This window comes from Carya illinoinensis, chromosome 2 (genome assembly GCF_018687715.1).
Source record: "Carya illinoinensis cultivar Pawnee chromosome 2, C.illinoinensisPawnee_v1, whole genome shotgun sequence".
NCBI classification, from domain to species: domain Eukaryota; kingdom Viridiplantae; phylum Streptophyta; class Magnoliopsida; order Fagales; family Juglandaceae; genus Carya; species Carya illinoinensis.
In genome coordinates this window covers 1,027,821-1,045,562 of record NC_056753.1, presented here as the reverse complement: position 1 = coordinate 1,045,562, position 17,742 = coordinate 1,027,821, and the positions used below count along the sequence as shown (strand labels likewise).

General features: G+C 39.2%; 2 protein-coding genes across 4 annotated transcripts; one reads left to right on the top strand and one right to left on the bottom strand.

Moving 5' to 3' along the window:
- Nucleotides 1–145: 145 nt before the first annotated feature.
- Nucleotides 146–8,168, bottom strand: LOC122296074 (casein kinase II subunit alpha-2). 2 transcript variants are annotated; one of them, XM_043105483.1, is made up of 10 exons: nt 7,788–8,167; nt 6,912–7,041; nt 6,367–6,561; nt 2,577–2,734; nt 1,863–1,953; nt 1,617–1,682; nt 1,254–1,336; nt 914–977; nt 751–819; nt 146–384 (listed from the first exon to the last, which is right to left on the bottom strand). In XM_043105483.1, exons 1-10 carry the CDS (start codon nt 8,099–8,101, stop codon nt 325–327), a joined length of 1,230 nt encoding a protein of 409 aa, XP_042961417.1. In that variant the 5' UTR covers nt 8,102–8,167; the 3' UTR covers nt 146–324. The 2 variants fall into 2 exon arrangements, with proteins under 2 accessions (XP_042961417.1, XP_042961421.1); XM_043105487.1 differs by lacking the exon at nt 1,617–1,682 and having other exon boundaries at nt 7,788–8,168.
- A 2,429-nt stretch (nt 8,169–10,597) lies between these two features.
- LOC122296061 (BTB/POZ domain-containing protein SR1IP1-like) lies at nt 10,598–14,020 on the top strand. Of its 2 annotated transcripts, XM_043105473.1 has the most exons (6): nt 10,598–10,784; nt 10,882–11,114; nt 11,268–11,337; nt 11,567–12,181; nt 12,262–12,804; nt 13,242–14,020. In XM_043105473.1, the coding sequence occupies exons 2-6, from the start codon at nt 11,017–11,019 to the stop codon at nt 13,776–13,778; spliced, it is 1,863 nt and encodes a 620-aa protein (XP_042961407.1). In that variant the 5' UTR covers nt 10,598–10,784; nt 10,882–11,016; the 3' UTR covers nt 13,779–14,020. The 2 variants fall into 2 exon arrangements, with proteins under 2 accessions (XP_042961407.1, XP_042961399.1); XM_043105465.1 differs by having other exon boundaries at nt 10,598–11,114.
- Nucleotides 14,021–17,742: the final 3,722 nt, after the last annotated feature.

Here is a 17,742-nt window from a genome sequence, read left to right as displayed (position 1 = left end):
TGATTTAAGGGATCGGGTGATACGATACCCACAGTTTGGAAAGTCTTCATAATCTCGGCCAATCGTAATAGTCTATTGCGGCCAGCTTCACTTTGCGCGTGTTACTCACCAATCGAGGAGTCATGGATGGCATTGAAGTGCGGGATTGAAAACTTCACAAAGTTTCATTCAACTCAACAATAGTCTTCGCATTATGAACCCATACACAAACTTGACTGCCCACATTCAGCGAGAGGAAGCCATAAAAAACTATAGGGTTTATAAAACATATTCCAACTAGCATGGCCTCTTGTTTGTTTACACACAGGACTCCATGGGATCAGCCTACTGTGTGCGCATCCTGCTACTTTCTGCTGCCCTCACCTGAGAGAAATATGGATGTGCCTGCACCACCAACATCAGCGTGGCAACATTTTAGTATGCCCTACGGTAACACTGATCAAATTTATCTTTATCCAACCAGATATGGATGCATACTAGTGCAAATTAGATTGAAATCCTTGTTGCAAGTAATCGCAGCACTAAAGAATTTATAAAGAAAATGCCGTTTCGTGTTGACCTGGGAGGGGGAGGGGCAGGGGGGTAAAGGAATATAAAAGCTAAAAAATATCCTACTCCTACTCTTGCATGAAACCATATTCTGACCGAACCCAAGAGGGCAAGAGTTATGTATATCAATTACTATAAAAAAGGCAAAAAGAAAACCAGAAAAAAGAGACATTAGCAGCAAATAAATATACACAGAATTACCATGGCTTCTCTTGCAGTTAGCCTGTCCTGGTGATCATACCGTAGGAGCTTATCAAGAAAATCAATGGCCTGCATTCAAAATATTTTTTAAAAATCAACCAATTATAGGGACTACTGGGGATAACTAAAACTTGATACATCTAGAAGGCAAGAAGAAAATAACCTCTGGAGAAACCAGATGCTGATTATCTGCATTAATAAATTTGGACCAGGGTTTCCTGCTGTGCCTGCAGAAGGTATTGACAAATTAATCCACGGACAACATAAACGGTTAAGAGGCTGCATGTAATGATTAACCGAATGAGGGACTAAAATCATTATTGTTAATTGCGGCACTTCTAAGGCAAAGATGCCCAAATTCCATTTTAGATATTCTTACCTAAGTTACTTATAGAATATATATATATATATATATCTCACAGTAGTCACAGTTTAAGATTTATGCTTTCATCAAGTATCAGAGAATGATCCTCCACTAGGGTGAAAAAGCTCATCGGACATACCTCCCAACAAGTGCATCAAGTTGAGGGTCAAGCTCCAAATTATACTTATTCAGATATGCATTTAACTCGTCTGTCCCAAGAACCTGGAAAGCAAGCCACTAAATTCATATAGAAATCCTTTTGAGGAAGAAAAGTATATTACCATAAAGTATCTTTTTAATGGAAAGAAGAAACACTGTTGAACTAAGTCATAATAATTCTATAAACACCCAAGGAAAAGATAATGAATATCAGTAATAAACACCGTAATTTACAATATTGAGAATAAAAATACATTTTATTTTTCTATTGACACATGTTTCTTGGAGTAATAGTTGAAGGTACATAAATTTGAGAACTTTTCCAAATCAGAATAGGCACTACCTTTGCAATTTTGACAAGTTGATCATGGTTGTCATGACCATAAAAGAATGGCTCCTTGCGGAAAATCTACAGAAGCAGTAAGCCATCGAGTGAAATGAGCAAAAGCACATGCACAAGCACCTAAGAAACACACGCATGATGCAGCCTAAACAACATTTTACATGATTTGAATCTAAGTAGAATCCGGTCACCATAATTCTTACCATTACCATAATTCTTACCATTACTGATCAAAAAAATTCTTACCATTCCTGCAAACATGCAGCCGAGGCTCCACATGTCCAAAGAATAGTCATAGTCTTGCAAATCAACCAGAAGTTCAGGACCCTTAAAGTATCTGAAAAAAATATAAGAAAATTCTAACCTTTTCAGAAGGTTAAATTTCAATCTTTAGGAAAACAGCTTAGATTTCCATATATGGTCGAACTCTTTTCTAAAACATTTAAACCCCCTCTGATCCTTTGATGCAGACACAGAAATGCAATAATGCAAGAATGAAGTGTTGGCTAGAAAGACAAACTAATATACTACAATTCTGTTTATGCGAGTCCGCTCAGTATGCTTTATTAAAGAGTTCGTGCATGCATTTGTATATGACATCCACTGATTCATTTTAATACTATAAAGCACAAGTCATTTTATGAAAACGAACTATATTACCTTGCATTATATAACAAAGTTAAATATAACTTTAAAGTGGTTTGTAACAGGCATTCTATACACAAGACATTCTCCACATGTTCAAAGCACATGGCTTCGACATGGTTGTGAGGCATCCAACTAGAAGTTGGAAGCATACAGACCCCATAGCCTGCTGAAAAATGTTCTATAAAACAATTGATAGCATGAACTTAAGTTCACCAGATGTAAGCTTTCAAACAATAAATGTTCAGTTTATAGGACCTTTTTCATAAGTATGTTTCAATTTATAGAACTTAGGCCCTAGGTCTCAAAAATTACCTCGAAGCTACACGGACATTATATTCCTTGCCGGGATGGTAGAACTCAGCAAGACCCCAGTCTATCAAGCGAAGTTTACGCAACTCATGGTCGATCATAACATTGTGAGGCTTGACATCTCTGTGCATTATTCCTTGTGAATGGCAGTAGTCCAATGCCTGCAGCATAAGGTTAGCAAAATTGGTTGAACTGTAAAAGTGCATTTCATAATACCATTGAAAGGTCCATACTCGAAGGTTAAATAGAAGAATTTTATTAATTCACATAATTAGGCAAGGCCCAAGTACACAGAAAGTATACAAGAGATGAACATAATAACAAGCTAAGTGCCGTGAAAAACAGCATAAAAGTCATTAAAACTAGTCCCATTCAATACAATAGCCGAAGCCTAAAGTAACAATGTATGAAAGAAAAAGTCAACCCCCCCAAAAAAAAAAATTTTTACAAGTATATTAATATCAATAGGTGTAACCAAATATGCTAGGTGTATACAAGAGAGAGCACCTAGCCCATAATAGAGAGCTCCTAATGAACAACGCCCAAGAGGGAGAAGTTAGAAACCTATCCGATATACACCAAGCCCCATTGGTACAAAACACGACTCCCCAAAGCAAAGCAAGTCACTGTAATTACCCAACCTCTTGTTTCCCACACAACTAATACTCCACCCGAATGAAGAATGATCCTACGAGGATGGGGGAAGGCTTTATACCCTCCCTCTAGTCCTTCCTCGACTTGTACTACCTCCCTTTGCGTCGTAGTTGATTGCCCAAGTGAGATGCTTTAAGTCCCTGCTCTTCTTAAATCTTGATTTTGTTTCAAGCAAGTGACCTGCCTCAATTGTAGTGAGTAGTGCTATGAATTGGTTATCAAATCCTCCACATGTAATCCCCACACATTGCAAAATCTCATTAACCTTTTGCAAATCCCAATTCGATGATGATCTAGCTATATTGTTTATTGGAGGAAGAGATAACAAGCGGACAACATCTTCCCCAAACACAGCTCCCAACTATACACTAGGCCCTAAACATTAATCCTCCCAAGGCGCCAATGAAAAACCCATATTTTCCCCCCCACCATCTCCTGCATTCAAATCTTGTACTTTCTCAATAGCTCCATTGGTTCTCTCCAAAGGTGAGGTCATGGTCACCATTGGTGGTTCTAGGTTCGCAGCAAGTCTTGGCACTACATCAAGTTCCTTCACTTCTAGCGACCCCTTATGTGCAACTTCGACAGACCCTACATCTCCTTCAGACCTCGGCGTTACACCATTTTCCTTTAACTCTGATGTGGGAGCCATGGTTTCTTTGGGGAGAACACTGACCAAGGGTATAACACCGACTATTTGCCTTTCCTGTGTCACCCTAAGGGCATTCCATTATGGATATCTCTTAGCCGATACCCGACATAGAAGCCACTTCGAATGGCCCAATTCTCCTTTTGACTCGCCACACACTCTTGGATCTGATTATAGGGAAAGGGCCAAAACTGAATTTCCGTTTTCCTTTATCTGATTTTAAAGGATTCGGGCCTATCTTGGACTTGTTTCTTACAACCATGTTTCCTCCAACTGAAAGCGAGTCTATTTTCCTAGACAAGGAAGTGATCGCTACCTTCAACTCGACAAGCTGGGTTTCCATCTCCTTTAATGTAATGTGCATCTCTTTTTAGCCATACTGCCATACTCCTCTTTTTTAGAGGAGTTGTACTCCCACTGAATTTGAGCTTGCTTGCATGCATGATCTACAGACCACTTTCATAGTTCCCCTTCTTGCCCTTGGTATCAAACTGAGTCACCGAAGCATGACCCATCTTCAAAGCTGCCACATATGATCGCATCACCATCGTGGTTGTGCTTGGGTCTTTTTGTTTCAACTCCAAGTTGATGTTCTCATGATCGGATGTCCATTTATGGCTTTCCTTCCTTCCCATCAATATGAATGGAGAAAAACATAGCAGCAGCTCTGTGTAGTTGAACAACAAACTTCTCCCAACCCAGACCTTCATACCCATCAGGAATAACTACATCACTCTGCCGGCCTCCTACAACATATCAGGTGACAATTAGATACCTACCATGCACGTTGGAGCATCGTTGAGCCAGGAAGACTCTGTTTCGTTTGCACAAATGTTTTGTGAATTCCGAATTCTTCCCTGTCAGTAACATTGCTTCCACCGTAGCCACTAGCCACCTTATACCACTACGACCCATAGCTACAGACCTCCAAACCCTTTTGCTCCTCTCCACAATTTTTATTGAGGACATCCATGCTTTTGGTAAAATCTCAAAAGCCTTCGATTCCAACCAAAAGCACACCGACTGACCCATATTAATCTAAAACTTTTGATTTCAGATGCAGGGGCTTCCCAAGCTTCATTCCTCTTGAATGTTTATGCAAAAAATATGAGCACAAGCCTTCGGTGCATATCTGAGGCAGATCTAAAGAGCAGTTGGAAACTAAGAGGAACATGGATGAAGAAGAATGGGTCTACATGGTTTATCGGTAAAAACGGAGCCCAACAACAACTCAATGGATCAGGAGAGTCTGATTGGAGATTTCTATTCGAGATGGTGTGATACCCAATATGATAAGGATAAGAGTAGGTAGTGTATACGATCCTACATTGCTTTGGAAGGCGAATTTCTTACTCTTTATAAGGTTCTAATAGGGCTCCAATTATATCATTGACTAGCCCTTTTTGGAGTAAAGGTCATATAGTTTAGGCCTTCCATTGGGGTGTTACAGATGGTGATGAAGCTGGCTTGATTTTCAGTGACAGAGAACAAAGCCTTCTCTCCTCCGTTGTTGGAGAAGATTTCAATGCCAGAGTACTCCAAAGGAGTCTTCGGCCGCCGTCGACGAAAAGGCCAACAAACCCACCCATTGGGTGTTCCCTATTATCAAAACAACAACCATTCCTCTCGTTCCAAGTGCACCACATTAAACATAGAGGCACCATCTTCCAAACAGCCACAATGTGACAATTGCCCTGAATACCTTTCCAACGTGATGATCAATCTACTACCCTCCTAGGCATTACTCATGCGATACCAAGCCTAATAAAGATTTCATCCCATGAAGCCTTAACCACATCGCACTGACTTGTCTATAAAGTGTTCCAACCAACTTTACGGACAGAAAAATCTGCATTTGGAATTATTGTTGTTATTTAGTTTAATTATAAGCAGGGTAAACCATCACTTTTCAGGTAAAAGCATATCTTAAGAGTAATGAAGATATCCAAGGGTACAGTTGCAAATCTTGCAAAGGAAGGTTTGACATTCAGTTGAAATTTGTCAATTGTTTGTTTTCAGAAAAAATTATAGTACCATCTAACCAAGAAAGGAGGAGAAAAAAGGAAAACAAAGCTTATTAGCAAAAGCCATCTTGAGGAGTTCAGGAGTTTGTTTCTAGGCACTTATGACATAAGATCCACACCAATATCCTTTATATCCAAACTGCTGACCAAACAATGACTTCATACGACTAAATGTGGGAAATTTTATCACCAAGATACTTGTCAATTATGCTCGCTCGAGAGACATTGAATCCCAAATTCCCCAAAGTAAGCAGCAGAACTCCAGAAGGAAGTTGGAAAAGGTAAGTTAGAACAATCAGAACTTCAAGTGACATTACAGGCTTTACAGCTGTTAAGCTTCATTTGCTTTAGTTCTCTATTCCCATAAAAAATATTGCAGCACCTCAAGTAAGCCATAGATTCACCAGAAAAAATTATAAATGAGCAAAACTGTGTTGAATGGAGAAAGAGTGAGTGAATAAATTACCTTCAGAAGCTCATATATGTAGTAGCGTATGTCATAATCGGTCAACGTGGGATAAAGAACTTTGAAATCTGTACTGTTCACATATTCAAATATCAAGCTAGGAGTTTTTGAGTGCTGATCTCTGACAATATCAAGAAGCTTGACAATATTTGGACCACCACAAATGTTCTGTAGTATTTTTATCTCTCTCTTAATCTGCAAAAAAGATGTATCGAAACCTCATGCTTAATCCTTGATTGTTACCTGACTAAATTTACAGCAGAAAACCACATTAATGGCATGCAAGACGAGCAACAGATAGAATATATAAAGTAAGCACAAGATAGATGATCCTCCACTCGGGTATCTCACATATTTGTTACAAAACCATTTATTTCCTCTTGCAGTTGCAATATTGAATTATTACAAATCCAACAACATAAAAAATTTAAACAATGCTCCAAATCTTGTCAAAAGTAGCAAAAGTAGTACTCTAGAAACAAAGCAACTATGCTGAAATGCTATGTCTTCTTTCCTCAAGGATAAAGTGAACAATTAAAACTCACCTTCTTTTTCTTAACAGGCTTAAGTATCTTGATTATGCACCGCTCGTTACTGTTGACATTTATGCCCTCGAAAACCTCACTGTATTTTCCCCTTCCAACTTTCCGTACAACCTCATAATCATCTTGATCACTAGAAAGAATGCAAAGAAAGATTTCTCAAAATTTCAGACAATAGCTAAAAACGGACAAATGAAAGAAAGAGGGATTAAAAACTGAAAAATATAGGTACTTCAGCAGTAGGTGAACAACATGAATCCAAGAGAAAAGGATGGATTAAAAACTGGAAATGTAATGGTACTTCAGCATTAGGTGAACAACAAGAATCACTCCCTTCTCAAACCCAGCCACGCCATCTTTTCCTATATGTACCAACCCCAATCCGATATATAGAACTTCCACAGGTGGCAGCTTTATAAATGCCTTCACTTCTACAAATTCAAGTTGCCTTTTTTGAGGTTCTCGAAACCAAAATTTAATCAACTCCATCCATTCTATCCCTACTCAATGTGATCATAGCTTAGGTTATTCAATTTATTTCATATGGATCAAAAGATATTATCAGGCTACGCTAACAGGAGAAAATACATATCAAACTAGAACCCCTACGGTCTACGCATAAGAAAATTAGCGCACTGCAAGAAAAGAGGAAAAATCGATCTCAACCGCATAATTAAAAAAAAAAAAAGGAAAAAAAAAAAAAAAAGTAGCTCAGCGATATTAACTATTAAGGCATAAATCCTGAGAGAAGCTTAATCAATTTCGTTATCCCCGTTGCAAAATTCTTCCCAATCAAAAGCAGCGATAGGTAAAAAAAGGAAGATCAAGAGAAAAAAAAGGGCGTCGGACTAGGGTATGAGAAATTTTTATGTTTATTACCCCCATTGAACGGTTAGAGATTCGTAATCCCAGTATTCTTTGGGCCGCACGACATTGACGTCGGAGTAAACGCGAGCTTTGGACATGGCTCCTCGGGCGTGCGAACAGGAGATCTCGATGAGGTGGATGGTATCGTTGCCGTAGTTGGAGGTGGTGGTGTTAGTGGGGATGATGGCAACGCAGGAAGGGTTAGGAAGGGAGGGAGTACGCAGGATAGGGGTTCGCGCAACAGGCGCACGCAAGGCAAGGAGGGCGCAGGCTAGAAGGAGGCGGAGCGGCAGTGATAGTGGTGGTGGGTTGTGCGCATGTCTCATGTAGCGCACAGCTTTGTGGCCATTGTCAACCACGTTAATGTTGCCACCGCCATGCCAACAATTTTACAATTTCTTTTATCTCAACCGATCTCGGTTTTCTATCGGTTCTGCTCTGAGTTGAGAATCTGGTCACGTGGCACGTGGTTATTGGCTAGGATACAAACCAGTTTTGTCCGCGGATAAAAGTTTTGTCAACACTACTATCCAAACCATTATATTATATTTTTATTAAATGCAAGTTTTGTATATTATTTTAAAAAATAAATTTAGGATATGCTTTGTGAGTGGAACTGATCACGTATTTTGGAGAGACTTTTTTCGAAGGGTTAAGGACCAACAAGAGAATATGGATAGGAATAAAAGAAAGCACAGATTTGAGTAAAATGAGTTTACCTCTAAAATACGAGAGGTGACCTTTCCAACTGGCAAAATTCTAATGAATTTTGGAAAGGATGGAATCATAAGCAGAAATAGGAATTTTGCCGTAAGAGAGGGGAGCTCCAAGGTAAATGGTGGGAAACTTGCCTTCTCTAAAGCCCTAATGATGCGCTTTCTAGCTTTGGACATATCTTGTGCAATAAGAACACACTTTTGGAAGTATTTAACTTCTGCCTAGAGATAGCCTCGTAACGATTAATAAACTTCATAAGAGTGTTAAGGCTATTTTTTTAACCATTAGTGAAAATCAAAAGATCATCAGTAAAAAGAATTGAGAGAAAGAGGTACAACCACAGGGAATAACATAAAGAATTATATGATCAACCTCCATGAGATGGTTGAGACCTCTACTTAAAAGGCTTGTCACTAAGGATGAAAAGTAGAGGTGATAAGGGAACGCCTTGGTGAAGGCTGTTGCTAGAAGTAAAATAACCATTGTGACTAGCATTTAGACAAACAGAAAAGATAGATCATTGAAGCAATGCTGAAGTAATAAAATCACATCTTTGCTAAAACCAAAATAAGCAAGCACTCGAGAATGATAATGCATTACTCTATCAAAAACTTTGGCCATGTCAACCTCAAGGAGGGCATTGTTGCCCCTAACCCGCCTAGTAAGGCTGTGGGTCAGTTCATGAACTAGAGAAATGCTATAAAAAGTCATACGTCCCGCAACAAAGTCACTCTCATGCTAAGCTATTGATGTAGGGGAATTCAAACTTGATGATACTAAGTTGGCATATTCGACGTTGGTAGGAGGGTTGGGTATGTGCGAGTGTTGGCAGATCAACTACCAGAAACTTTCCAAGAGATTGAGCTATAGCTTTCAAATAAAAGTTAACACATAAACTCAAAGGGAGTAAAGGAAATCTTACCCATACCGGTTGAATTGGAGATTCCTCCTTGGGTGGAGAAATCCCTAGACCATTTGAAGAGTCCGAATATGGCAGCCTCCATGATATGACTAGTCCAAGCTTTGGCCAAGTCTTCTACTGATTGAAGTTTAATCAACACATGGCGAGAATCAATCAATTCCACGATTGGGGGATTGCTCAAGGTTCCACTTAGACATGATATGTACATACATACATACATATATATATATATATATATATATATATATATAGATGCAAAGATATCCACAACTTTATATTTGTTCTTTAAGTTAAATTATGTTGAGTTGTTTTCATGATAATAAGCCAATTTTGTGAGACTATATAGTGTGTGATTAATTGATGAACAATATTAGAATCTAAACATTACATGACACATATTTTAGTCCCCACAGAAATAATGAGGGATGAAGTCAATTATTGGATTTAATTATCTGTCCAATGATCGATCGACGTTTGAAGGAGATGGAGAACCCTTGATGTGTGAGGCCTTTAATTTGATGTGTACAAGTGCTAGCTATTGTTTTTTAAAAACCATTTTAAAAAAGGAGAATATCAATTCAAAATAAGCAAAAATAAAATATCAAAACACTCGGGTTAAAAATAAAATAAATCCTGAAAATTAAACAAAAATATTAAATAAATAGTTTTAAGAGAAAAATTCAAAACCAAATTAATTAAAGGACAAAACATTAAACTGCAAAGCTAAAAAAAGATTCAAATAATTGCAGATAATGCTTTATCAAGTTAATTCACAATAGCCGACGATAATTTGTATGGCATTGAACGACCTTTCATGCTTTATCAAAGTTTTTCCATTGTCTGTGCACACTTCCTAATCGAACTTGTGTGATGTGAACCTTTTGTTTTTCATTTTTTAAATTTCTTTTCATGTCTTGTCTTAATTTCATACCAGGTTTTGTCCATATTTTCCGGATAATTCAGTTTACAATGAAAATTTCAAGAATGAAAAGCTGGGAAAAATCGGTACCCTTGTGGGTAAGAAGAAATCCCACGTGGAAACGCATTCGTGTTAGCCTCCAATCATATCACCCCTGGCTCAGGTCCCTAAGCCTCTCACCACATACTAAAATCTACCGTTTATCCAACCCTGCCTATTTGTAATGCCCAAACTGCCATTCATTTCCCTACTTTTCACGTGGCACAAATTAATAGGTTATGATATCTTTAGCCCCAGACACAGGAGGCCAATTTGGATGATTCACCCAAGGTCCAAGGCTGATGATTGTTGGTATGGCTGAAGTGAAGTGGGATGAATTAGAATCTACAGAACAGAGAGCTGCAGCTTCAGCTTCAGCTTCTATTATCATTATTACTGCATAATAGTTCAGGTCATGAGATTCTTATATGTTGGATTTTGAAAAAAAAAAAAAAAAGTGCCAAAAGAGAAACAAATGAAGTACTGAGGATGACATAGCTCATATGCAGGTGCTGTTTCAGTACCAAAACCCGATAGGAATTGCATCACAGCCTTTCTATGCTCTTGCTTGCTTCATCATCCACTATATTATGAAGATTATGGAGAATAGACACTGATAAAGGGTGCCTCAGTCTCAGCTGGCTATGGCGGATCTAGATCAGAAGGAGACCGCACCCACCACTGTTAACATGTATTCTAAGAAGGAGCTTCTTTCCACTGCCCTGAAGAGAACCAGTGAATGGTTTGCTTCGATACATTCGTTTTGTCTTTAACTAAATGTTTTAATGGGGTTTTTTGTGCGAAAATCATGTGTTACCCTCATTGTTTAGTGGCTTTTCTTAGAAGAAAAATTAGTGGCTAGAAATATTGAAGATGGTGTCAAAACTTTTTACAGGATTTTCTCACAGGAGATCCCAAGTGATGTTACCATTCAAGTTGGAGGAAGCTCTTTTCCCTTGCATAAGGTTCAATCCAATATTAATTCCCGCCTTACAGATTATCATACATAATCAATAACAGGAAGAACACTCGACAGTTTTAAGTAGAACTAGATATTTTAGCATATCCTGACTTGTATTTCTTTTGTTCTTTGTATGCTTTTATAATTCCAAGCAACAGGAATCTAACGTAGAAGCTAAATTTAAGCACAAGCCGTATTGAATTTTATTGTTTATTACTTACTTCAAATTGCAGTTCCCATTAGTCTCAAAGTGTGGATATATAAGGAAACTGGTATCTGAGTCTAGTGATGCTGATCTTTCTATCATTGAACTCGATGAAATTCCGGGTGGGGAAGAAGCATTCGAACTTGCAGCTAAATTCTGCTATGGCATAAATTTTGAGATGACAACGGAAAACATTGCTGTGCTCCGATGCGTGGCAGAGTATCTAGAGATGACTGAGGACTGTGCTGCTGGAAATTTGGTGGGAAGAACTGAAGCTTACTTGAATGAAGTGGCACTTAAGAGCCTCGCAGGGGCGCTTTCTGTTTTACGTATGTCAGAAAACCTCCTTCCAATTGCAGAGAGAGTAAAATTGGTGAGTCGATGCATAGATGCTATTGCAGATATAGCCTACGAAGAGAGCCAGTTCTGTTTTTCAAGCAGGGCTGAGCGTATGAACGAGGGTACAATTTCTTCTTCTGTATCTCACTCAAAGGCCATTGTTGATTGGTGGGCAGAGGATTTTAGTGTTCTTAGAATTGATATCTTCCAACGAGTTCTGGTTGCAATGATAGCTAGAGGTTTTAAACATTACGCTCTTGGTCCAATACTAATGCTCTATGCACAGAAATCCCTCCGTGGTTTGGTGAGATCCTACTCTAACACAATGATATGTTTTCACTTATCTGATTTATGTGGCTAATCCATATTCGAATTTGTTAAAAGGAAATCGTTGGAAAGGGAAGGAAGAAAATTGAGCTACGACAAGAGCACGAAAAGAGGGTTGTGTTAGAAACAATAGTGAGTCTGTTACCGAGGGAAAAGAATGCAATGTCTGTTAGCTTTCTGTCAATGCTGCTTCGAGCTGCTATATATCTAGAGACAACAGTTGCTTGCCGGCTTGATTTGGAGAAGAGGATGGGCATGCAATTGGGCCAGGCTGTTTTGGACGATCTCTTGATTCCTTCTTATTCCTTTACTGGGGACACATTGTTTGATGTGGATACAGTGCAGCGGATCATGATGAATTTCCTTGAATTCGAAATCGATGGGAGCCGGTTGGGCTGCAATGCAGATGATCATGAGTATGTTTCTCCTCCACCTAGCAATATGGAACGGGTTGGGAAGCTAATGGAGAACTACCTTTCTGAAATAGCCTCTGATAGAAACTTACCTGTTACAAGGTTCATCGGTCTTGGCGAACTCATCCCTGAACAATCGAGGGTAACAGAAGATGGGATGTACAGAGCCATAGACATCTACCTAAAGGTGCAATCTCTTACGTTCAGTGTATTACTGTCGCTATGAACAAAAAAGAATGAAAAAGAGAGCCATCAACACGATTGCTTTATCTGCTGTTGCTACCCGAGTTTTGGAAACAACTACACAAAACTTCTCTCTTAACAACAATGTCTTCATGCATTAAAAATGATTAGATATGATATAGACCTTAATAACAACTTGCCGTTATGTGCCTTCACAGCTAAAAGGATTTCTTGAACATATAGTGGCAATGATATTTTTTTACCAAAACCATTCAAAATATCAAATGGTTCAGATATCAATTTTGGTGCTCAAGGCTTTCTTTTCAAATTATGAGCGAAATTGCTGAAGAAATTCAAACTAAAGACCAAATCTAGGAAATCAAAAAAGTACTTATAGCCTTTTTATCCTCGTTGATCCGCCATTCTGTTTGTAATTTACAGGCTCATCCCGCATTAAGTGACATGGAGAGAAAGAAAGTTTGCAGCTTGATGGACTGTCAGAAACTATCTCGGGAGGCCTGCGCACATGCTGCTCAGAATGACAGGCTTCCCGTTCAAACTGTGGTTCAAGTTCTTTATTACGAGCAACAACGCCTTAGAAATGTCATGAATGGCGGTCTCACGAGTGCAGATCCTCCTGCACTTCCTTCAAAGTTAAAATTGTACCCAAGTGCTGATATCCCCCTAGCCTCGGAAGAGCTATCCAGCCTCCGGAGAGAGAATGAGGACTTGAAAACAGAGCTGATGAAGATGAAAATGAGACTGAAAGATATTGAAAAGTCGGCGGCACTTGGACCTTCTGTAAGCACACCAGTGAGAAATGCTCTGAAATCAGCGGATAAGCCGCCTCTGCCTCGAAAATCATTCATAGGCAGCGTGTCCAAAACGTTTGGGCGTCTTACTCCTTTCATACGAAGTGAGGGTGCCACACCTGGTCGGACAAAACCCAGCAAAGATCGCCGGTACTCCGTTTCTTGAGATACTAATTGCATTGTTTGTAATATAAGAGAATCAGTATGATTCACGTCAATCCCATGATTAATGGTCATCTACGTCAATCCCATGATTCATGGTCATCCCATATTTCTCTCTATGTAATTTTAGATTGTAATCACTCTGTTTATACTTTCTGTTTATAGCTTTACATTCCTTATTTAGCCATAGTCTTGTATTATATATTGATCAGTGGTAATGAGAATTAATGCAAATATTCCTGCAAATTACTTGCGTAAACCTTTTATGGTATCAGAAGGTCTCACGAGAAGAACAATCCTCCTTTCACGAGAATAACAATCCTCCTCTGCACTATGTCGTCCAGCCTACATTCTACTCCCCACTTTGTCTCGGGAGGCTCTGATCCTTCCATCGACCTCCCTTTGGTTACCATCAACACCTCTAGTCAACTACCTTATAAGCTTACTGCCTCATATAATCCCTCCTGGCGTGCAACCTTCATAACCATCTTATTTGGCTATGATCTAATGGGTTATTTGGATGGCACACTTCGGTGTCCTCCTACACCTACCGAGAAGTCCTCTTCCTCTGCTTTGGCTTGCTATGCACACTGGTATCGCCAAGACCAGTTGTTGCTTAATGCGATCTTCTCTTCGGCTTCTGAAACCATCATGCCTTTCATCACCATGACCACTACAAGTCCCATCTATTTTCTAGCAAATCTTGGGATCGGATCATGTAGTTGAAGGAGGATTTAACTATTATCCAGCGGGGTTCTCGCACGGTGTTTGAATTTCTTCATGCGGTCAAGGTGATCACTGATGAACTTTCCCTTGTTGATGCACCAGCTTCAGATGATGATTTAACGCTCTATGTTCTTAATGGTCTTGGCTCCGAATTCAGAGACATGGTGGCTCCCATTCGCACACGAGAAACTATGCTCTCCTTTGTCGAACTACATGACTTGCTCATTAGTCATGAGCACTATCTTAAACGCATGGATGGCAATGCTTCCGCTCTTGTTGTCATAGCCAGCTCTTCCCAACGGAAACAGTCCAATGGCTGATTCAAACACAATAAATCTCGATCCAAACAGCCTTCCACCAATAAATCTGGGTCCAAGAAGTCTCTTGTTGTTTGCCAAATCTGTGATCAATTTTGACATACTGCTAAAACCTGTTTTAAACTTCAGTCCCGACCTGCTGCTAATTGTACCACTTCGACAGCTCCACCAACTGGCAAATGGCTTCTTGATTCTGCGGTGTCTCACAATATCACCTCCGACCTCGCCAATCTCTCCATTCACTCCAAATATGAGAGACAGGATGAGGTGGTTCTCGGTGATGCTACAGGTTTGCCAATTTCTCACATTGGTTCTACTACCCTTTCTTCTCCTTCCCGATCCCTCACCTTAAAAGAAACTTTACATGTGCCTCTCATTCATAAAAACTTGATATCTGTTCACAAATTTACTCATGACAATAATGTCCTCGTTGAGTTTCACCCTCTTTTTTACCTTGTGAAGGATTGGACGACGGGGGTAGTTCTCATGCGCTGTAGGTGTGAAGATGGGGTCTATCCGGTGGCATTCAGTTCCTCTTTTCCTCAGGCCAATCACCTTCAGTTAGTTGGAACCCGTGTCTCCTTCGATCGTTGGCATCATCGGTTGGGGCATCCCACTCTAAATTTCTATTTTCTTGTACTTCCTGTCAATACAATAAGTCTCATAAACTACCATTTAGTTCTACTTCTCTCAAGTACTGTCCCTCTTGAATTTTTGTATGCCAATGTGTGGGGGCCCTCTCCGGTCCTTCCATTGATTGTTATCATTATCATTTGTTACTTGTTGATCATTTCACTTAGTATTATTGGTTTTACCCCTTACGGCATAAGTATGATGTTAGTGCTACATTTATGCAATTTACCTCCTTGGTTGAAAATCAATTTTCATGCAAAATTAAAAACCTATACTCAGACAATGGTGGAGGTTTATCAAACTATGCTCCTTTCTTAGTGATCGTGGCATTAGTCATTACACTACTGCCCCCCAAACTCAACAAAATGGCACGGCTGAACGCCGTTATCGCCATATTGTCAAAACAAGCATGATCCTCCTCCATCATGCTTCAGCCCCCTCCACTTGCTAGACCTATGCTCTCGCTATTGCGGTCTACCTCATCAACCGCCTACCTACACTTTTACTCTTGCGTACAAGTCCCTTTAAAGCTCTCTTTGATCGAGCCCCTGACTATCACAAACTAAGGACGTTTGGTTGCCAATGTTACCCTTGGCTTGTTCCCTACCGAACCAATAAGCTCCAACCGAAGTCCTAACCTTGTGTTTTCCTGGGGTACTTCCTCACTCAACATGCATTCAAGTGTTTGGACCTCCACACGGGTAAGTTGTATCTCTCTCTCCATGTCACATTTGATGAACATGTGTTTCCCTTCCAAACTGCATCTGCTCGTGTCCCAGAACCTATTCCAGTCTCCTCCCTTGCACGTACTGATGTTTCTTCACCGGTGCCTCCTATTACTCTTCCTGCTTCAGATAGTTTGCCGCTCACACCTCCTGCAGCTGCGTCCTTTGTCCCCGCCATTCCGACTACTACTCCAAGTATGTCCCCCACCTCTCCCAAGCATTCTTCTAGCACTGAGTCTCCTTTGTTAGCAGCTTCCCCACCACCTCGTCGAACTCATCCTATGGTTACTAGAGCTCAGAACAATATTGCTGCCTTTCCCCATCTAAAGTCGTTGTAAATTATGTCATTCTATTGTTTCCTCGAGAACAATAAGTCTATAATACAAAGCTAGAAGATATAAAAAAGAGTGAAATTGTTGTGCAATCGTTTCTAACATATACAACCATCTTTCATTCACACCGTTGATCATGAGCTTGATTTAAAAAGGGCAAGATGTGATATTAAAGACGAAGATGAGACATAACCATCTCAGCAGAGAATGTAACGCCCCAGTCCCATAGGGGTTGGAGAGTTACTTCATGTAACTTAAAACTCACATTTCATTAAAATATTTATAGACTTTAAAATATAAAATCATTGTAACACTACAAAATTTCTTAATAAAATCGGCCAATCCTAAAAAATCTTCTATGAGTAATCCACTATGCTTAAATAAACATCTCACCCATGCTCCATAATCCTGATCCTTAGCTAAACTATTCCAAAATCATCTGAAAATATGTGATGATGAGGGATAAGTTATCAACAATTCAGTAAACAAAGAACATATACTGGTATGCAAATATAAGCATTTACATAATACAATATGCAAAATAAAATATTTTTCAGGATTATCATGCAGAACAAAACATATTTTCAAACGTAATAGGGCAATGGTTTTAAGACCCATAAAACCCAAAGCATTTTGGCATAACATAACCTGAGTATCATTATCACATCAAAACAGAGCATCTCACAAAGCGAATGCCATGTTTAACTCCTGTGGTATGGTTGTGCTATCTCCGGTGGCCAAACTAGGCAAAGACAGAGACGAATCTTTCCCTTATTACTTTTGGAGTCTCGAGTGTGCACATAGAAAAGACCATATAAAAACTACTTTGTTTCCAAAATGGGTATACTTAAAGACAGAGAAGTTGGTACCAACCCAAAGTGAGCAAAGCAAAGACAAAGTCAGATACAAAATCAATATACTATGCCAAAGGTTTTTCATATGCCATATAAAAAAAAAAAAACAAAATGCCAAAAGATATTCAGATCATTATCACATTTTGAGAACAAAAGTCGGAGCATCTTTCTAAGTAAATGCACAAATTTTCAGATTTTTCATATCACTCTTTTCACATTTTAGAGATAGCATGACAAAAATATAGCTCATGTTTACACAATGTATGTTAGAAAATATTTTCCATTTTTCATACCGATTCATGAGTAATGCAAAGAAATGATTGAAATTGTTTTTCCCACATTCTCATTTTATAACAAAACATGCAAGTTTTCAGAAAATCA